Raw genomic sequence first — 23,233 nt, 5'->3', positions numbered from 1 at the left:
GAATACTCGCTGTTTATTTGTAGTTCACAGCAGAAATTCACTAAATCAAGCAAACAGGTGGCAAGCCTAAACGTTGACTTTAATCAAGCTTAATAAAATTTGATAGCAATTTATTTTCGACTGTGCGTGTCTCTTCTCATCTAATACACAGTTCTATATTTACAAGTGAAACAGAGCACTCTGCAATTTAAGTTTAAGGCAATGAGTGAAGGGGACTAAACTTTGCTGAAATCCTGTGGGATGAATTGGAAGTCGTTTGCGAGCCAAACCTTCTCATCCAACATCAGTGCCTAACCTCACAAATGCTATTTTAGCTAAATGGTAACAAATTTCCACAGATCTTGTGGAAAGGCATCCCAGAAGAGTTGCAGCTTTTACAAATAGGGGCAACTCTATATTAATACCCATGGTTTTGGAATGGGATGTCCAACATGCTCATATAGGTTTGATCGTCAGGTGTCCATATAGTGTATGCGACTTTTATAAAAATGTAATTATTTTTTTTTTATATATATATATAAATTAAATAATATAATTCACAAGGTCCAAAGTAACAAAAATAAGTTTAATAGGAATCCTTTATATAATACATTTATAAAAATTAGATTGATCTATTAATTACGTAACTCAGCTACAGATAAAATGCACTGTATTTTTAAAAAATGTTATACAGAGGCTATCTATTTAACTAGTCATAAAATGAAAACTTTCTACTGTAAAAATGGGCAATGCATTTTACTAAAGCTGCGCAGAATCATGTGAATTCTATAAAAATATGTATACAGACCTTACATTCACACACCACCTAGAGAACGCATCCTTCACTCTGTCAGGAATGTTGACCTTTACTGTCAGTATTTTCAGATTTTCCCCTCGGTTAATGGCCAGAATCTGAGTGCAAACATAAATGGCAAAGACAGATGACACACGAATTACCCAAAAGATAAACTTATCAAGTCAACATTCATATAAGCACTTTCTTGACATTCAGCAGGAGCCCAGACAAGTTGCAATCAGGTAAAAGAAAATTTAGGAATTATTCTAAGCATAACTCTATTACCCTATTTCCTGTAGATTGGGAAAAACATTTTAATACATATGTTAATACTAAAATATATATATATATATATACATACACACACACATTGTATGTTTATATACGTATAGTTCTGAAACATGTGTATATGATTAAAATTAATTAATTTCTTTATAACCAAAACGACAATAATGTACAACAATGACATAAGATGGGATGACATTATTTAGACGGGAAAGAACAGCAAGATTCTAATCAACTAATAAAAATGCTGATGTTCCCCTATTAGTATGATACCTTTTTTTATACATTTAACAAGAGATGTAACCTATGTTATTAACCATGGGGTGGATTCTATTTAACTTCAAATACTAGCCTGATAATTTATCTAAATGAATCCCCACAGGCTTAATGAAACATTTTTTTTTTTCCATTTGCAATAGAATCCATCCCTATGTATTTTAAAAGTCAATATGCATAAAAAAATTACACAAACTGAACAGACATCAGAAGAGAGAGGGAGATGGGAGGGAGAAAGAGAGAAAGGGAGAAAGGGAGTGGGAAAGAAGGAAAAAGGAAGACAGAGAAAAAGCAAACCTTTATGCTTTATGACATAATCTAAAATGTTTTAATTCATGGAAACTCCTAAACATATTGTTACATTTTTAACTGCACAGCGAGCCCATTAATAATATACAAATATGAAAATGCTTTAAATTAAGAAACATACGTAGGAGACCAAATAGTTAAACTATATATAATTGTATGTCCCTTCAAAATTAAAGGACCATTAAATACAGTATAATTGTATAATAAACAAGTGCATAATAAAAGGACCACGCAAAATCAATTACTCTGAATTTTAAATAAACATTAGAATTTTTCGGACAAATTTCAAAATTTACTTAAATTTGCCTCCCCCGGTATCATGTGGCAATCATCGGCCAATCACAGACTCCTATATATGTATACACTGTGAACTCTTGCAAATGCTCAGTAGTAGCTGGTGCCTCAGACACTGTACATATGAAAAGACAATTTGTGCACAATTTGATAATGGAATAAAAATTATACTAAAACTTTATGGTCTATCTTACTGTCCTCTGGCCTCCCTAACAGGTCAAATTCTGAACAGGTGTAATAATCAGCCGATTATAAAATATGGGTATTTTACACGCTCTCGCCCAAAGTAATCCTGAAAATTTGGCCTGTTAGGGAGGCCTGAGGACAGGTTTGAACAAGTGTTTTTTTACTTTAAAGGGACAGTCAACACCAGAACTTTTGTAATTTAAAAAGATAGATAATACATTTATTACCCATTCCCCAGTTTTGCATAACCAATACAATTATAATAATACACTTTTTACCTCTGTGATTACCTTGTATCTAAGCCTCTTTATTTATAACGCGCCAACAGATTCCGCAGCGCTGTCCATGGGTAACAAAGATAAAAGTACAGTACAATATGAGACACCAGACAAAATTTAACAAACAAATACAGGGGGAATTGGGGGCCCTGTTCCTGTGGTAACTTCTTTGGACAGGCTTGCATTTTAGCCAATCAGTGCTTACTCCTAAGTAACTTCACGTGCGTGAGCTCAATGTTATCTATATGACACACATGAACTAACGCCCTCTAGTGGTGAAAAACTGTCACATTGCATTCACATAAGGAGGCGGCCATCAAGGTCTAATAAATATGAGCCTCCTAGGTTAAGCTTTCAACTAAAAATACTAAGAGAACAAAGCAAAATTGGTGATAAAAGTAAATTGGAAAGTTGATTAAAATTACATGCCCTATTTAAATCATGAAAGTTTATTTTAGACTTTAATTTTTACTTTAGAGTGTATAACAATGCTACCATTAACAATTTTAAATATTATATATAAACACACACACACTTGTACATAAGGTAAACAAGTCTGCTAATCTGGGACTGAAAAATAAAATTCTGCCAAAAACTTAAATTATGCTTACCTGATAATTTTCTTTTCTTCAGATGGAAAGAGTCCACAGCTTCATTTATTACTTTTGGGAATTCCGAACCTGGTCACCAGGAGGAGGCAAAGACACCCCAGCCAATTGCTTAAATACCTCCCCCAATTCCCTCATCCCCCAGTCATTCTGCAGAGGGAACAAGGAACAGTAGAAGAAATATCAGGGTGAAAAGGTGCCAAAAGAACAAAGGTGCCACAGAAAAATATGGGAGGGGAGCTGTGGACTCTTTCCATCTGAAGAAAAGAAAATTATCAGGTAAGCATAATTTAAGCTTTTCTTTATAAATGTAAAAAGAGTCGACAGCTGCATTCATTACTTTTGGGTAAACAATACCCAAGCTATAGAGGACACCGAATGCAAAATCAAGGGGGGGGGGGGGGGCTGAAAACCCCCACCCAACAACATCCCTCTTCGTCCGAAGCCGAGAACAACTTTGGAATACACAGCTTACTAAAGAAAGGGAACAAGCTACCGTATTCTTCCACAAAGAAGAAAAGACACGTAGAAGACATGAATGTTCTTTTAAAGCGTGGCTGATCCCCAATAGGGGACTCAAGGCGCTGCTCATTTTATGAACCTCGAAAGGAGGAAGGCTGAGTAGACCTCGCCGGGGATCGAACTTGCAACCCTCGGTTTGCTACAGTGCAGAGTAGTCACAGTGCATTAGTATGCTGAGCTAGCTGTATAGCTAGCATAAGGACCCCATACCAACAGAGACCCACCAGTCTCATAGAAACAAGGGGAGGCAAAGCCCAATTCCCCAGAAATACAGAAACCACGGGATAAGGCCGGGAGTCTGAAACAGAGAGGATCTTCCCCTAACACAGTGCAACTGCACTCTTAAAAGCAACTGAAGATGAAGATCCCCAAGTCGCAAAAAGGTAGCTCAGAATAACAAAATATTCAGAAACGAAACCTCGTGCAGCAAGCTCAGATAAGTCTGATAAACAATACCTAAGGCAAAAACACTGCACGCTGCAGTCATGTAAAAATGACTCTGAAACTTAAATACTTGCAGGGCAAGCAGAAAGCAGCTGAAGATAGAATCCTTCAGATTGCTAACTATCTACTAACCAGCGGATAATGTCGCAAACTATCTAAGAGCCGCCAGTCCTTCCCACAAACCTTGAACATGGAGAAAGGAGAAACCGCAAGTGGCTTATCGTACCTCGAATGCTCCAGGGACGAATTTTGCAGAGCAACAGATCTCAGATCCTGCTCCATCACCGGACCAGCCCAAGCGACAGACATGTCTGATAGACAGGGGAACAGAAAGACCCCAACCACAAGTCCTCAGGGAATGGAAATAAAAAGTGGGGATTCCCCCACCACAACAGAGCTCGGGTGCCAACCCAATCTGCTCCTCCAAAATAAGGCACCCCCTTGGACCTGAAACAGAGAAAAGTGCAATAGATCCGTAGGAAGACCTGTCACAACTCTCTTAGACAGTGTCTACGTATAGAGATCAAATTCCAACAGGTGGAACAGAGCACACAGAGCAGAAGATGCTGCCCCTTACAGAAACAAGCCACCTGATCCAACCTCCTACACAGGCCAGGACAAAGACCCTCCAGAGAGAGGAAACCCCAGCTCATAAGGAGGACAAACTATCCCCTCAAAAGGGAAGGGCACAGATAAGAACAGCGTACATGTCCACAAGACATGAAGCCATAGTATGATCAAAACACGGACCAAATGAAAAATCATCCAGACACCACTGTTGACCCAACAGAGAAAAAAAACTCCCCATGAAGAGGAGCACACTCTGACCGAAGGACAAGTCAGGCCTTAATGTTTATAACCAGTACCCGAAGGTGGATGTGAACTCTTGCCTTCCAGCTTGCAAGCCTAATGAGCTAGCCCCTATGTCGCAACATAGGGTCCCTGAAAAAACGGTGTCGTCCCGAACCAGTCAACAGGATCATAAGTCTCCAGACATCCCAGAAGCATCCAAGACAAGCATCTGGGACCCAGAATCGTCCTAGAATGAACAACACCCCCAGGGAACATAAGATACCCCGTCTGAAGCAATCAGACTCACAGGGGATGAGAACGGGTACACACTCTTAATTCCCAGCCCAAAGGGAAGAGGACACCCTTAGCCGGAGGTCAACAGCCCCCCAACAAGGTGCTAGGCCGCAACAAAGTCACGCAATTTCTCTAAAGCCCAAAAGCCCCAAGGGAAATGAGAACAGAGTCACCCAAAAGAGAGTAGAAAGAAAGGCTAGTCTCCATAACCCTTTCAGATTAACGTTTCCAGAGGACCACACCCAAGGGAGAAGAATGCAAAGCATCCCGAACCCAGGCATAAAAACATCTCCTAGGCAAAAAGATTTGAAAAATGAGACAACACCTCCTATCGCTCCTGATATGGAGATGACTTACTCCCAAAGGAAGACAGAGTCTCAAGGCCTTTACTTCCTAATTAAGCGGCCAAATCCACTAGAAAAAACAGACGAAATCCAGAAAGTCTCGACCCAAAGGAAGAGAACCTCCAAAGAGACCATGAAGGCAAAACCGTAAGAAGGACCTAAATCCTCCAAGCCTTCAACCCACAAAGGAACACTCTAGTTCCCGGAAAAATGGGAAACGACTGAGCATGTCGCCGCGGATCTCCATGGAGTCCCGCCCACTAGCTTGAAAGGCGAATGAGGACTGACTTCATGCCCCTAAGCAACAATGGACCCTCAAGTCCTCACAGGATGCTAGTTGAAGCTTGTACAATAAAACAAGAAAACAACACAAATCATATTGTGATCACTAGGTGCCCTCACCGGACCAACCGGACATAAAAAGACGCCATGTGTCTGAACTAGGCCTCAAAGACAGAAGGATTTGTACCCAGTCAGGACCAGCCTGAAACCAAGGGCCCCAGCACTGTCAAGGCCCCAAAGAGTCTCCCCCGAGATGGAGGGATAAAGAACAGTCAGACAGACTTTTGTAAACAGTGCAACCACAAAATCACGAGTATCAATTCCAGAGAAGAAAGTTCCCGAAGGAAACATAACAGCAAAACATGAGCTTTAGACCAAATAAAAATCATCCTCAATGGATGAAAATAAAAGATAAGGCAACCCGTAGGTTATCGCCCAGGAAGAATGGACAGACCCGCAGGACCAGCCCAACAGGGGTACGAGACTTCCAAGCTCAGAACTGGAAAAAGATACACAAATAACAAAGACTATAAGAAGATTACTTCATCCCTTATGTCTATGCATGCAAGCCAGTCGAAGATTAAGACTGAGAATCCCCAGACCCATTAAGAGTGGGATCCTCCAGCAACGCCAAAAACGTGCCTTAATAGAACATGAAGGCACAAGATACCTCCACCGGGACAAAAGAAAACACCGGCCCAGAAGGTTGACCCCCTGAGGCTTCAGGGGCAGTCGCTCCCCTGGAGGGCTGAACTGGACCAGGCGATCCCACGCCTGACGAGCCCTGGTTAACGGAACACGGACAATATTGTAAGCACACTCCCGGGAGGTGCAGATGCGCCAGCACCAAATATATCGACATGCGGAACCGTGTCGTAACCTCCGGTGGGAACAGGCCACACTCCCTAAGTAGCGTTTGGGTTACCTGCATGCATAGTAAGAGTTGGTGGTAGGGAACTCGTCTCGTGAGAAATAGACCCTCAAGTCCTCACAGGATGCTAGTTGAAGCTTGTACAATAAAACAAGAAAACAACACAAATCATATTGTGATCACTAGGTGCCCTCACCGGACCAACCGGACATAAAAAGACGCCATGTGTCTGAACTAGGCCTCAAAGACAGAAGGATTTGTACCCAGTCAGGACCAGCCTGAAACCAAGGGCCCCAGCACTGTCAAGGCCCCAAAGAGTCTCCCCCGAGATGGAGGGATAAAGAACAGTCAGACAGACTTTTGTAAACAGTGCAACCACAAAATCACGAGTATCAATTCCAGAGAAGAAAGTTCCCGAAGGAAACATAACAGCAAAACATGAGCTTTAGACCAAATAAAAATCATCCTCAATGGATGAAAATAAAAGATAAGGCAACCCGTAGGTTATCGCCCAGGAAGAATGGACAGACCCGCAGGACCAGCCCAACAGGGGTACGAGACTTCCAAGCTCAGAACTGGAAAAAGATACACAAATAACAAAGACTATAAGAAGATTACTTCATCCCTTATGTCTATGCATGCAAGCCAGTCGAAGATTAAGACTGAGAATCCCCAGACCCATTAAGAGTGGGATCCTCCAGCAACGCCAAAAACGTGCCTTAATAGAACATGAAGGCACAAGATACCTCCACCGGGACAAAAGAAAACACCGGCCCAGAAGGTTGACCCCCTGAGGCTTCAGGGGCAGTCGCTCCCCTGGAGGGCTGAACTGGACCAGGCGATCCCACGCCTGACGAGCCCTGGTTAACGGAACACGGACAATATTGTAAGCACACTCCCGGGAGGTGCAGATGCGCCAGCACCAAATATATCGACATGCGGAACCGTGTCGTAACCTCCGGTGGGAACAGGCCACACTCCCTAAGTAGCGTTTGGGTTACCTGCATGCATAGTAAGAGTTGGTGGTAGGGAACTCGTCTCGTGAGAAATAGAATCCCCAGAGACAGATGCCTCAGTGGGCACCTGATTCCCCGATCCCAAGGAACAGAGTACTCTAAACCGGCATTGGGAACATAACTGATGGGCATGTATCACCCGGGCCAATTCATATTCTTCGCAAGAAGTAGAGTCTGAATCAGAGATTCGGTCTCCAAAAAAAATCAGAATCCTCCATAACTGAGACACTGAATAAAAGAAAAATCTAAACGGCACCTTACACCCCCAATGGCTGGGGCACTCATCCAGAAAACCAGACACCAGGGGACTAGGATTTCTCCGTCACCACACGGTCAGGAAAGCGGAAATGAGATCACAAGGTAAACCGTGCAGTCCATGCAAAAGCGTGACTAGACATAGGCCGTTATGTTCCAAAATAGCCATGAGCCGGAGAAACACTACACAGTAGCAGACAGAATTATATAACAAACATGATTATAAACCCCTCTGTTCAATAACCCCCCTCAGGAGATATTAACCCCTGATTCCTAGATACAAAAAGGAGCCTCACTGAGACCCTATGTTAAAGCTATCCTCGAAAGTTTGTAGCACCTTTAGGATAAACAGCTCTAATTACAATACATCCATGATGAAAATAAAATGAAACAATCTTACCGGAATCTACACCGTGAAACAGGAACACGACCCTTCAAGTGTGACAGATAGTCGCGTCTCTTCTGCTGTGGACTTGAGAGAAAAAAGCAGGCAGCGAAACTCGTCAACGCTGATTGCTTGTGGAGCTGTTAATATGAGTCGGAATGGTTTTGCAGAAAGACTCTCCCTGCATCTCTGGACTCTAACTTTCATCCATGCTCTCACTGAGAGGCTGACAGCACTACTACCCATGCCGAAGAGTACTACCCTCCATAAGAGACAATCGAAAACTTCTGACACTTCTCTGCCAACCACCTGGGACAAAAGGCAAAGAATGACTGGGGGATGAGGGAAGTGGGGAAGGCATTTAAGCCTTTGGTTGGGGTGTTTTTGCAGCTGTAGACTCTTTCCATTTATGAAGAAAATAGGGCAGCCCCCAGTTTGTGATACTACACTATTTTTTACCTTTAATAATGCTGGAAAAACTCACTAGAAGAAATTAACCATCTCGGCTTCTATTCCAAAACACTTTTTAAAATAGACAATATACAAGTTAGTTTATATAAATTCCTCTGCAAAAATCAATGGTTAAATTAATAAGTCCATCACAGACTGCTGTTTAAAGACTGCCAAGTAAGAAAGTAGAATGCCAGTTAAAGCTGGGCTTTCTATTCCTGTGTGAACGCTTATGTAGCAGTGCATGCAGGCCCTGAGCCCTGTCACTACCAGCTATGATGTGTCTATCATGGGCTTTAATTCAATCACTAGCTCACTCAGACATGTCACATATGTTAAATGCAACATTTTAAATAACTCCAGGACATAGCAACAATTTATATTCCCCAACTTTGCTGTCCAAGTGACATACAAAACCTGACATCATATCCAACAAGAAACTTACAAATAAAAATCTCAAGTGAAATTGTATAGCATCCGATACTGTGGCTGCCAAAACAAATGTTTTCCTGGAGAAGCTAGATAAATGTGTTTTAAAACATATTTATGGAGCTAATTGTACAGTAAGAATTATGATGACATCAAAATATATCAAAGAAAAATAATTAGAGATTGTATCATTGCTATAAACTTTTAGACCTTAAATATGCCTAAGGCTTTGAATAAATAAACAGGAAATTATTCTATGTATTTTGTGATTTTCCGTGTGGGGCATTTCTTCACAATAACTGTCAGGAAGCTGAAAAAGGTATAGCTCATACTGGAAGTCCTCTACCTGCCTTAAAGTGATAGTAAATCCTAGCATTTGTGAAACACTAGGATTTACCAGTGGAACAAATAAAGGGGACTTTCAGTCATGAAGTATAAAATACTTCATGCTGAAAGTTCCTTTATTTGTCTGAAGCATTCGCCTCACTGAATGCCTCAGGCAGACCACTGCAGAACGCTATTTTTCTGTGAGGTGATTTTATCCATTAGCATGCTAGCTATCTTGCATAATGCCAGCTGGCCTGCATGGCTATTGGATAAGAGGTGGAACAGTCACCACACAGCAAAATAGCATTCTGTCGTAGGTGGCCTAAGGCGCTTAGCGCGGCAAACGCTTCAGACAAATAAAAGAACTTTCAGCATGAAGTATTTTATACTTCATGACTGAAAGTCTCTTTTATTTGTTCCACTAGCTAGGATTTACTATCACTTTTAGTACAACATCGTCAAAACTGAGCCTCCTCTTCCCTTCATAGTCTAACCCCCACCCTTCAGATAAAAATTACCGCTGACAAAAATATTTGTTCCTCACCTTTAGTTTTTGGCTAATTCCTGCTAGTTTAACTGAAAAACAAATCTGTACAATTTGGCACTTCCCTCAAACATGACAAATTTAAAATTCAACTGCACTCACTCATCATATCACAGTTTCTGGTTTCCCCCCAAAAAAATGTTTTGACAACACAAAAGAATCTTTAAAACACATTGGGGGGTCACTCTTGAGTCTAGCTGTGTAGCTCGGGGGGCCGAGTCAGTACATTACTGGACAGGGTTAAAAAATCTACTGTTTCACTTTGTGAACCTGACATTTTATTAGTTAAGGTAAATAGGCAGGAGGGACAGATTTCCCAAACTGCAAAATACATGACTATAAGTTTATGATCAAGATATAAAAATATTAAAAGAGCTCCAAGAAGAGGTACTGAGGTTCAGAATAATCCTTTTTAATATAGGCATGTTCTAAAATCAACACAGAATCAAAGAATGTACTAAACCACGCAAACTACAAATTTTTTAAAAAAAAGCATGAAAAAGCCAAAAATTAGATCAAGAATCTTTTTTTTTTTTTTTTTTTTAAAGAAAGAGCTTCTAAATACAAACCAGGCACAAATTAACAGATAATAAAAAACAAATAGCAATATTTCAACTAATAATGATTTGTGAAAATGCATAAGGGCTGCTACTAGATTCTGAACCATTTTGCTGCTTACATTAAAAGAAACACAATGCATAGCACTGAGGTCATGTCTGAGGTGAGCTGTCTAAGGAACACGGCTCCTTAGTATAAGCTAACACCACAAACTAATGAGTCAATACTATTAACACCTGCACATTAAGTGTATTTCTGTTGGCAGCCTTCCCAGAAAAGGTGAAATGTAATATACCGAAATAGAAAAAAAAAAAAGCACATTTTGAACTGTAATTAAAAAGCGCTCTTTTGTACAGGACTCAGACTAAAATGTTTGCCACTGCAACCAAATCTAATACTTTAAGCCAAGAGACTTGGCACCTACTTGACAGATGATGGGGTTTGACACCACAAACTCACTTCTGCCAGCAAAGAAAGCAGTGAGAAGAAAGCAAGCGAAAAATAGAAAAGGAGACACAGACATTAAGAGGCATACAAAAAGATAAAATCAAAGGGTTCTTAAAGGGACATTAAACACTAAATACATGCTAAATAGAATGATGCATTCAAAGAAAAGATTAGTCCATGAGTAACATGTAGATGTATTTTTTAAAGTTTCATTAGTTGTTTAAAAAGTGACAAAATAAGTATAAAGTTTTACGGCTAGATTCAGAGTTTTGTCGGTAACGACCCGCGTATCTAACGCTGGCTTTTTTCTGGCCGCAGAATGGCTGCGCTAGGCTCCAAAAAAGGAGCGTATAGCATATTTAACGCAACTTCAACTCTCGATACCAGAGTTGCTTACGGATGCGGCCAGCCTCAAAAACGTGCTCGTGCACGATTCCCCATAGGAAACAATGGGGCTGTTTGAGCTTGAAAAAAAACCTAACACCGGAAACACTTCCTACGTCTGCACCTAACACTCTAACATGTACCCTGAGTCTAAACACCCCTAACCTTACACTTATTAACCCCTAATATGCCGCCCCCGCTATCGCTGACCCCTGTATATTATTTTTAACCCTTAATCTGCCGCTCCGTAAACCGCCGCTACTTACATTATCCCTATGTACCCCTAATCTGCTGCCCCTAACACCGCCGACCCCTATATTATATTTATTAACCCCTAATCTGCCCCCCACAACGTCGCCTCCACCTGCCTACACTTATTAATCCCTAATCTGCCGAGCGGACCGCACCGCTATTATTATAAAGTTATTAACCCCTAATCCGCCTCACTAACCCTATAATAAATAGTATTAACCCCTAATCTGCCCTCCCTAACATCGCCGACACCTAACTTCAATTATTAACCCCTAATCTGCCGACTGGAGCTCACCGCTATTCTAATAAATGTATTAAGCCCTAAAGCTAAGTCTAACCCTAACACTAACACCCCCTAACTTAAATATAATTTACATCTAACGAAATTAATTAACTCTTATTAAATAAATTATTCCTATTTAAAGCTAAATACTTACCTGTAAAATAAATCCTAATATAGCTACAATATAAATTATATTTATATTATAGCTATTTTAGGATTAATATTTATTTTACAGGTAACTTTGTATTTATTTTAACCAGGTACAATAGCTATTAAATAGTTAAGAACTATTTAATAGCTAAAATAGTTAAAATAATTACAAATTTACCTGTAAAATAAATCCTAACCTAAGTTACAATTAAACCTAACACTACACTATCAATAAATAAATTAAATACAATTCCTACAAATAAATACAATTAAATAAACTAACTAAAGTACAAAAAAAAAAAGAACTAAGTTACAAAAAATAAAAAAATATTTACAAACATTAGAAATATATTACAACAATTTTAAACTAATTACACCTACTCTAAGCCCCCTAATAAAATAACAAAGCCCCCCAAAATAAAAAAAATGCCCTACCCTATTCTAAATTACTAAAGTTCAAAGCTCTTTTACCTTACCAGCCCTGAACAGGGCCCTTTGCGGGGCATGCCCCAAGAAGTTCAGCTCTTTTGCCTGTAAAAAAAAACATACAATACCCTCCCCCCAACATTACAACCCACCACCCACATACCCCTAATCTAACCCAAACCCCCCTTAAATAAACCTAACACTAAGCCCCTGAAGATCTCCCTACCTTGAGTCGTCTTCACCCAGCCGAGCCAAATTCTTCATCCAAGCGGAGCAAGAAGAGGTCCTCCATCCGGCAGAAGTCTTCATCCAAGCGGGGCAGAAGAGGTCTTCCATCCGATTGAAGTCTTCATCCAAGAGGCATCTTCTATCGTCATCCATCCGGAGCGGAGCGGCAGCATCCTGAAGACCTCTGACGCGGAACATACATCCTGGCCGACGACTGAACGACGAATGACGGTTCCTTTAAATGACGTCATCCAAGATGGCGTCCCTCGAATTCCGATTGGCTGATAGGATTCTATCAGCCAATCGGAATTAAGGTAGGAATATTCTGATTGGCTGATGGAATCAGCCAATCAGAATCAAGTTCAATCCGATTGGCTGATCCATTCAGCCAATCAGATTGAGCTCGCATTCTATTGGCTGTTCCGATCAGCCAATAGAATGTGAGCTCAATCTGATTGGCTGATTGGATCAGCCAATCGGATTGAACTTGATTCTGATTGGCTGATTCCATCAGCCAATCAGAATATTCCTACCTTAATTCCGATTGGCTGATAGAATCCTATCAGCCAATCGGAATTTGAGGGACGCCATCTTGGATGACGTCATTTAAAGGAACCGTCATTCTTCGTTCAGTCGTCGGCCAGGATGGATGTTCCGCGTCGGAGGTCTTCAGGATGCTGCCGCTCCACTCCGGATGGATGACGATAGAAGATGCCTCTTGGATGAAGACTTCAATCGGATGGAAGACCTCTTCTGCCCCGCTTGGATGAAGACTTCAGCCGGATGGAGGACCTCTTCTTGCTCCGCTTGGATGAAGAATTTGGCTCGGCTGGGTGAAGACGACTTAAGGTAAAAGAGCTTTGAACTTTAGTAATTTTATTTTGGGGGTCTTTGTTATTTTATTAGGGGGCTTAGAGTAGGTGTAATTGGTTTAAAATTGTTGTAATATATTTCTAATGTTTGTAAATATTTTTTTATTTTTTGTAACTTAGTTCTTTTTTATTTTTTGTACTTTAGTTAGTTTATTTAATTGTATTTATTTGTAGGAATTGTATTTAATTTATTTATTGATAGTGTAGTGTTAGGTTTAATTGTAACTTAGGTTAGGATTTATTTTACAGGTAAATTTGTAATTATTTTAACTATTTTAGCTATTAAATAGTTCTTAACTATTTAATAGCTATTGTACCTGGTTAAAATAAATACAAAGTTACCTGTAAAATAAATATTAATCCTAAAATAGCTATAATATAAATATAATTTATATTGTAGCTATATTAGGATTTATTTTACAGGTAAGTATTTAGCTTTAAATAGGAATAATTTATTTAATAAGAGTTAATTAATTTCGTTAGATGTAAATTATATTTCATTTAGGGGGGTGTTAGTGTTAGGGTTAGACTTAGCTTTAGGGGTTAATACATTTATTAGAATAGCGGTGAGCTCCAGTCGGCAGATTAGGGGTTAATAATTGAAGTTAGGTGTCGGCGATGTTAGGGAGGGCAGATTAGGGGTTAATACTATTTATTATAGGGTTAGTGAGGCGGATTAGGGGTTAATAACTTTATTATAGTAGCGGTGCGGTCCGCTCGGCAGATTAGGGGTTAATAAGTGTAGGCAGGTGGAGGCGACGTTGAGGGGGGCAGATTAGGGGTTAATAAATATAATATAGGGGTCGGCGGTGTTAGGGGCAGCAGATTAGGGGTACATAGCTATAATGTAGGTGGCGGCTCTTTGCGGTCGGCAGATTAGGGGTTAATTATTGTAGGTAGCTGGATGCGACGTTGTGGGGGGCAGGTTAGGGGTTAATAAATATAATATAGGGGTCGGCAGTGTTAGGGGCACATAAGTATAACGTAGGTGGCGGTCGGCAGATTAGGGGTTAAAAAAATTTATTCAAGTGTCGGCGATGTGGGGGGGCCTCGGTTTAGGGGTACATAGGTAGTTTATGGGTGTTAGTGTACTTTAGAGTACAATAGTTAAGAGCTTTATGAACCGGCGTTAGCCCAGAAAGCTCTTAACTACTGACTTTTTTCTGCGGCTGGAGTTTTGTCGTTAGATTTCTAACGCTCACTTCAGACACGACTCTAAATACCGGAGTTAGAAAGATCCCATTGAAAAGATAGGATACGCAAATGACGTAAGGGGATCTGCGGTATGGAAAAGTCGCAGCTGAAAAGTGAGCGTTAGACCCTTTTTTTAATGACTCCAAATACCGGCGGTAGCCTAAAACCAGCGTTAGGAGCCTCTAACGCTGGTTTTCACGGCTACCGCCAAACTCCAAATCTAGGCCTTAGTGTCTATAAAACACTGGGAGCTGCCATTTTGTAACTCGTGTTACCTTCTCTGCTGTGGCCAATTAGGGTCAGTTATAAATAGGTCACTAGAGTGTGCAGCCAATGGTTGTGCTGGATTTAACAGTGTTCTGCACTTCCATTTCTAACAGGAACTGAAAAGCTCACAATTTCAGAATGGAATTACAGGCAAAGAGGACAAAATAAATAATGAAAGTATATTGCAGAGTTGTTTTATTATATACAATTTATCATTTTATATTACCATCTCAAAGGGTTTAATGTCCCTTTAAAGCTGAATATAATATCAGCATCTTAACGAACAGATGGTTAAAGGGACATGAAATTCAAATTGAAATGCCCCATAAAATGTTTCATTAAATAGACATAAAAGTTAAATTTGATTAAGCATTTTAGCAATGTAATTTTGTTTGTGATAACTGTCTTTGTATGCAAGTCTCATCTAACTTATGTATGTAAGCCGTACACACTCATATTCAACAGACACGTATGCTTCACATGTCACCAGTGCATGTGCACATTCTATGTCACTTTAAGCAGACCTTTTCTGCACCTCCCCAGAGGAACTGACATGTATCTCTACACAATCTGCTAGGCAGCAGTTTATTTCAATGTTTCAATGTATAAAACAAAGTTACAGAGCAGTTTACAAGCTTCTTTACATTTGTCCCCCAATGCTTAGCTAAAAGGAGAGTATATGACACATTCTAGAAGTTTAATGTTATCAGGTAAAATTCTAAAACATACAAAAAGAAAAAAAAGTGACATTACCTAATATAACAAATAACTAGCATAAAATATTTACAGTACGTCTAAGAGGTGGAACCAGGCCTGTAAATTATTAATAAATGACTCAGAGTCCAGATGTGCTAATTATTTATAAAACAAGACTTTTTTCCATAAATATGATTATAATAATTTAAGATATTAACACTTAATAAGGAAAACTGAGAGTGTTTACTTCCCCTGCCAGCTAGCACATAACAGTACTGTACAAAGACAGAGTTATAATATACTCATAAACGGTGATTTCACTTTAAACACTGCTATAGGTCATTTTATGGACGATTACACACTGCAACATACAAACTGTCAATGTGCTTGCTGTTTCTTACATTAAATACTTTTTAATCATTATTCAGTTCAACAAAAGTAAGATATGCTATGGTACATGTGAATAAAGACCAATGTATTTTGTGAATTTAACTTTTTTTATTACTATTATTTTAACATAACTTACTGAAAAAAGATAATAAAAAAGTTACTTTTTATACAATTCTTTTACTCTGTGAAAAGCAGTTACACAAAAACGCATATAAACACATTGGACTCCATGTACGAAGCAGCGTAAGCTTCTCCAGAGACCTTGCGAGGCAAGTTTGCGCGTGCAAGAGTGCTTCCCGCAATGTAAGAAGCAGCAGTCATTAGAAGGCTGTATCTTACACTCTTCGCCACCTGGCGAAGAGAAATCACCCGAACTCGCTTGCTCGGGGTGATTGACAGGTCCTTCTCACATGTGATTGGCCACGCGAGAGAGGGGGCAGGCATTACACACTCATTGGAGTGTGTAATGTTGCATACGGACCAGCGGTCAAATAGATCTGCTACCCGTCTGCAGAGAAGGCGTGCAGACAACTTCTCAAGTTGAGAAGCTTGACCGCGCTGCGTGATACACGGGGCTCATTATTTGGATACCCCTTTTTGGAGAAACATATTCCGGCATCCATTTATAATTATGTCATTAATCAGAGATATAGGTTGTAGAAAAAAATATATAATTATAATACAGAATACAGTTATTGAATGCCCACACATATGTACCACAGTATTAAACATTTTTTTATTCCCATAACTAGCTTGAACTAGTTGTTGTTTTTCCTAAATATATAGTCTTAACAATCCTTACTCATACATAGGATATATATAAAACTAATGCTGGTTAAAATATCAAATATGGCTATTTATTTAGTAAGTATCCCAGCATTTTCCCTGTTTTAGGTAACCAAATAAGCTTATTAAAAACTAGCCATAAATACTCATCAAATTATTGTTCTATCTACAGTATAGAATAAGCATAAGAAGAGCATGCAATGTTAAACAAGGTTACTTTGAGGATACCGGATCACAGGTGTGTGATTTGGAATTGTGATACTTGATTGGTTGCTTATGGTTTAAAAAGCCAACATGTCTGTTATATGACATACCTGTATTTTTAATGTCTGAGGAAACCACTGTGCCAGCGGAGAAACGCCTTGCATTTTATTGGGGCTCTGAATGAATGTTTCAATCCCCTATTTTAAACCACTGTTTTAATCTGAAAGCAAGTTTTGCATTAAAAACCTTTTTGGATGTTTGTAATACACACGCTTCTGGTATCCTGCCTAATTGATCATTGGAGGGAGCTGATCACCTCTGTGCAGTGAGCTGGAGCACTGAGAGTCGGCAGAAGGCGCCTATCAGCACAACAGAGTGCAGCCGCATATTGTGAGTACCCTGTATGATTGACTCAAAAAGTGTTCATTTGTCTACTTATATGCACATGAAGCGCCCTCTGCTTTGTTCATCTACAATATTTAAAGGGACAGTCAACACCAGAATTTTTGTTGTTTTTGAAATATAATCCCTTTATTACCCATTCTCCAGTTTTGCATATCCAACACAGTTATAATAATACACGTTTTACCTCTGTAATTATCTTGTATCTAAGCCTCTGCTGACTGCCCCCTTATTTCAGTTCTTTTGACAAACATGCAGTTTAGCCAATCAGTGCTCACTCCTAGGTCACTTTACGTGCATGAGCTCAATGTTATCTATATGAAACATGTGAACTAATGCCCTCTAGTGGTCAAAATGTATTCAGATTAGAGGCAGTCTTCAAAGTCTAAGAAATTGGCATATGAACCTCCTAGGTTTAGCTTTCAACTAAGAATACCAAGAGAACAAAAGCAAAATTGGTGATAAAAGTAAATTGGGAAGTTGTTAAAAATTGCATGCCCTATTTAAATCATAAAAGTTTTTTTTGGACTTGACTGTCCCTTTAACAACTTTCTAATTTAGTTCTAGTATAAATTTTTCTTCATTTTCTTGGTATCTTTTGTTGAAAAGCAGGGACGTATTCTTAGGAGCCGGCTTATTTCTATATGGCAGCAAATTTGCAAGAATGTTATCAATTTGCAAAAAAACTAAATTTTAGCACTATTTCCTGCCATGTAGTGCTCCAGATGCCTACCTAGGTATCTCTTTAACACAGAATATCATGGGAACGAAGTAAATTTAATAACAGAAGTAAATAGGAAACTTTTAAAATGGTATTCTCTGTCTGAATCACAAAAGAAAAAACAAAATTTATGCTTACCTGATAAATTAATTTCTCCAACGGTGTGTCCGGTCCACGGCGTCATCCTTACTTGTGGGAATATCTCTTCCCCAACAGGAAATGGCAAAGAGTCCCAGCAAAGCTGGCCATATAGTCCCTCCTAGGCTCCGCCCACCCCAGTCAATCGACCGACGGACAGGAAGAAAAAAATAGCAGAAACCATAGGGTGTCGTGGTGACTGTAGTTAGAGAAAATAATTCATCAGACCTGATTAAAAAACCAGGGCGGGCCGTGGACCGGACACACCGTTGGAGAAAGTAATTTATCAGGTAAGCATAAATTCTGTTTTCTCCAACATTGGTGTGTCCGGTCCACGGCGTCATCCTTACTTGTGGGAACCAATACCAAAGCTTTAGGACACGGATGAAGGGAGGGAGCAAATTAGGTTACCTAAACGGAAGGCACCACGGCTTGAAAAACCTTTCTCCCAAAAATAGCTTCCGAAGAAGCAAAAGTATCAAATTTGTAAAATTTGGGAAAAGTGTGCAGTGAAGACCAAGTCGCTGCCTTACATATCTGATCAACAGAAGCCTCGTTCTTGAAGGCCCATGTGGAAGCCACAGCCCTAGTGGAGTGAGCTGTGATTCTTTCAGGAGGCTGCCGTCCGGCAGTCTCATAAGCCAATCGGATGATGCTTTTAAGACAAAAGGAAAGAGAGGTAGAAGTTGCTTTTTGACCTCTCCTTTTACCAGAATAGACGACAAACAGAGAAGAAGTTTGTCTGAACTCTTTTGTAGCTTCTAAGTAGAACTTTAGAGCACGGACTACATCTAAATTGTGTAGCAAACGTTCCTTCTTTGAAACTGGATTCGGACACAAAGAAGGTACAACTATCTCCTGATTAATATTTTTGTTGGAAACAACCTTTGGTAGAAAACCAGGCTTAGTACGCAAAACAACCTTATCTGAATGGAACACCAGATAGGGTGGAGTACACTGTAGAGCAGATAACTCAGAAACTCTTCTAGCAGAAGAAATAGCAACCAAAAACAAAACTTTCCAAGATAACAACTTAATATCTATGGAAAGGTTCAAACGGAACCCCTTGAAGAACTGAAAGAACTAGATTTAAACTCCAGGGAGGAGTCAAAGGTCTGTAAACAGGCTTGATCCTAACCAAAGCCTGAACAAATGCTTGAACATCTGGCACAACTGCCAGACGTTTGTGTAGTAGGACAGATAAAGCAGAAATCTGTCCCTTTAGAGAACTTGCAGATAATCCTTTATCCAAATCTTCTTGTAGAAAGGAAAGAATCCTAGGAATCTTTATCTTATTCCATGGGAATCCCTTGGATTCACACCAGCAGATATATCTTTTCCATATTTTATGGTAAATCTTTCTAGTTACCGGTTTTCTGGCTTGGACCAGAGTATCTATCACGGAATCTGAAAACCCACGCTTTGATAGAATCAAGCGTTCAATCTCCAAGCCGTCAGCTGGAGGGAGACCAGATTTGGATGTTCGAATGGACCCTGAACAAGAAGGTCCTGTCTCAAAGGTAGCTTCCATGGTGGAACCGATGACATATTCACCAGGTCTGCATACCAAGTCATGCGTGGCCACGCAGGAGCTATCAAGATCACCGAGGCCCTCTCCTGTTTGATCCTGGCTACCAGCCTGGGGATGAGAGGAAACGGTGGAAACACATACGCTAGGTTGAAGGTCCAAGGCGCTACTAGTGCATCCACTAGAGTCGCCTTGGGATCCCTGGATCTGGACCCGTAGCAAGGAACCTTGAAGTTCTGACGAAACGCCATCAGATCCACATCTGGAATGCCCCATAGTTGCGTCAACTGGGCAAAGATCTCCGGGTGGAGTTCCCACTCCCCCGGATGGAATGTCTGACGACTCAAATAATCCGCTTCCCAGTTTTCCACACCTGGAATGTGGATCGCAGATAGGTGGCAGGAGTGATTCTCCGCCCATTGTATGATTTTGGTCACTTCTGTCATCGCCAGGGAACTCCTTGTTCCCCCCTGATGATTGAGATACGCAACAGTCGTCATGTTGTCTGATTGGAATCTTATGAATGTGACCTTTGCTAGCTGAGGCCGAGCCCTGAGAGCATTGAATATCGCTCTTAGTTCCAGAATGTTTATCGGGAGAAGAGACTCTTCCCGAGACCACAGTCCCTGAGCTTTCAGGGATTCCCACTAGGCTGGCGTCGGTCGTGACGATGACCCACTCTGGACTGCGGAAGCTCACTCCCTGGGATAGGTGATTCTGGGTTAGCCACCAACGGAGTGAGTCTCTGGTCTTCTGATCTACTTGAATCACTGGAGACAAGTCTGTATAGTCCCCATTCCACTGTTTCAGCATGCACAGTTGTAATGGTCTTAGATGAATTTGCGCAAAAGGAACAATGTCCATTGCTGCAACCATCAATCCTACTACTTCCATGCACTGAGCTATGGAAGGACGAGGAATAGAATGAAGAACTTGACAAGCGTTTAGAAGTTTTGACTTTCTGACTTCTGTCAAGAAAATCCTCATTTCTAAGGAATCTATTATTGTTCCCAAGAAGGGAACCCTTGTCGACGGAGACAGGGAACTTTTTTCTATGTTCACCTTCCATCCGTGAGATCTGAGAAAGGCCAGAACGATGTCTGAGTGAGCCTTTGCCTTTGAAAGAGACGACGCTTGTACTAGAATGTCGTCCAAGTACGGTACTACTGCAATGCCCCTTGGTCTTAGAACCGCTAGAAGGGATCCGAGTACCTTTGTGAAAATCCTTGGAGCAGTGGCTAACCCGAATGGGAGGGCCACAAACTGGTAATGTTTGTCCAGAAAGGCAAACCTTAGGAACTGATGATGTTCTTTGTGGATAGGGATATGTAGATACGCATCCTTTAGATCCACGGTAGTCATAAATTGACCTTCCTGAATTGTGGGTAGAATCGTTCGAATGGTTTCCATCTTGAACGATCGTACTCTGAGAAATTTGTTTAGGATCTTTAAATCCAGGATTGGTCTGAAAGTTCCCTCTTTTTTGGGAACTACAAACAGATTTGAGTAAAATCCCATTCCTTGTTCCGCCGTTGGAACTGGGTGTATCACTCCCATCTTTAACATGTCTTCTACACAATGTAAGAATGCCTGTCTCTTTATTTGGTTTGAGGATAAGTGAGACATGTGGAACCTTCCCCTTGGGGGTAGTTCCTTGAATTCCAGAAGATAACTCTGAGAAACTATTTCTAGCGTCCAGGGATCCTGAACATCTCTTGCCCAAGCCTGAGCAAAGAGAGAGAGTCTGCCCCCTACTAGATCCGGTCCCGGATCGGGGGCTACTCCTTCATGCTGTTTTGTTAGCAGCAGCAGGCTTCTTGGCCTGCTTACCCTTGTTCCAGCCTTGCATCGGTTTCCAGGCTGGTTTGGTCTGTGAGGTATTACCCTCTTGCTTAGAGGATGCAGAATTAGAGCCCGGTCCGTTCCTGAAATTACGAAAGGAACGAAAATTAGACTTATTCTTGGCTTCGAAAGGCCTATCTTGTGGGAGGGCGTGGCCCTTTCCCCCAGTGATGTCTGAGATAATCTCTTTCAACTCTGGACCAAAGAGAGTTTTACCCTTGAAGGGGATATTAATTAATTTTGTCGTGGATGATACATCCGCTGACCAAGACTTTAGCCAAAGCGCTCTACGCGCCACAATTGCAAACCCTGAATTTTTCGCCGCTAATCTAGCTATTTGCAAAGCGGCATCTAAAATAAAAGAGTTAGCCAACTTAAGTGCGTGAACTCTGTCCATAACCTCCTCATATGGAGTCTCTCTACTGAGCGACTTTTCTAGTTCCTCGAACCAGAACCACGCTGCTGTAGTGACAGGAACAATGCACGAAATGGGTTGAAGAAGGTAACCTTGCTGTACAAAAATCTTTTTAAGCAAACCCTCCAATTTTTTATCCATAGGATCTTTGAAAGCACAATTATCCTCGATAGGAATAGTAGTGCGCTTGTTTAGAGTAGAAACTGCCCCCTCGACCTTAGGGACTGTCTGCCATAAGTCCTTTCTGGGGTCGACCATAGGAAATAATTTCTTAAATATAGGAGGGGGAACAAAAGGTATGCCGGGCTTCTCCTATTCCTTATTCACTATGTCCGCCACCCACTTGGGTATAGGAAAAGCGTCGGGGTGCACCGGAACCTCTAGGAACTTGTCCATCTTGCATAATTTTTCTGGAATGACCAGGTTGTCACAATCATCCAGAGTAGATAACACCTCCTTAAGCAGTGCGCGGAGATGTTCTAATTTAAATTTAAATGTCACAACATCAGGTTCAGCCTGTTGGGAAACTTTTCCTGAATCTGAAATTTCCCCATCTGAGAAAACCTCCGTCATGGCCCCTTCAGATTGGTGTGAGGGTATGACAGAACAATTATCATCAGCGCCCTCCTGCTCTTCAGTGTTTAAAACAGAGCAATTGCCATTTCTCTGATATGCAGGCATTTTGGATAAAATATTTGCTATGGAGTTATCCATTACAGCCGTCAATTGTTGCATGGTAATAAGCATTGGCGCGCTAGAAGTACTAGGGGCCTCCTGCGTGGGCAAAACTGGTGTAGACACAGAAGGAGATGATGTAGAACCATGTCTACTCCCTTCATCTGATGAATCATCTTGGGCAACTTCATTATCTGTGACAGTACTGTCCTTACTTTGTTTGGACGCTTTGGCACAATTATCACATAATTTAGAAGGGGGAGACACATTGACTTTCATACATATAGAACATAGCTTATCTGAAGGCACAGACATGTTAAACAGGCTTAAACTTGTCAGTAAAACACAAAAACCGTTTTAAAACAAAACCGTTACTGTCCCTTTAAATTTTAAACAGAGCACACTTTAT

At 40.6% G+C, this 23,233-nt stretch overlaps 1 protein-coding gene across 1 annotated transcript in view; it reads right to left on the bottom strand.

Annotated features, from left to right (window-relative positions):
* Positions 1-23,233, bottom strand: part of SRBD1 (S1 RNA binding domain 1) — an 823,313-nt gene that overhangs the window by 580,508 nt on the left and 219,572 nt on the right. The window contains exon 11 of the mRNA XM_053712257.1: positions 788-891. Coding sequence (XP_053568232.1) covers positions 788-891 — 104 coding nt within the window. The remainder of the gene's footprint in view (positions 1-787; positions 892-23,233) is intronic.

Source organism: Bombina bombina, chromosome 4 (genome assembly GCF_027579735.1).
Source record: "Bombina bombina isolate aBomBom1 chromosome 4, aBomBom1.pri, whole genome shotgun sequence".
Classification (NCBI taxonomy): domain Eukaryota; kingdom Metazoa; phylum Chordata; class Amphibia; order Anura; family Bombinatoridae; genus Bombina; species Bombina bombina.
This window is presented reverse-complemented; position numbering and strand designations above follow the sequence as displayed.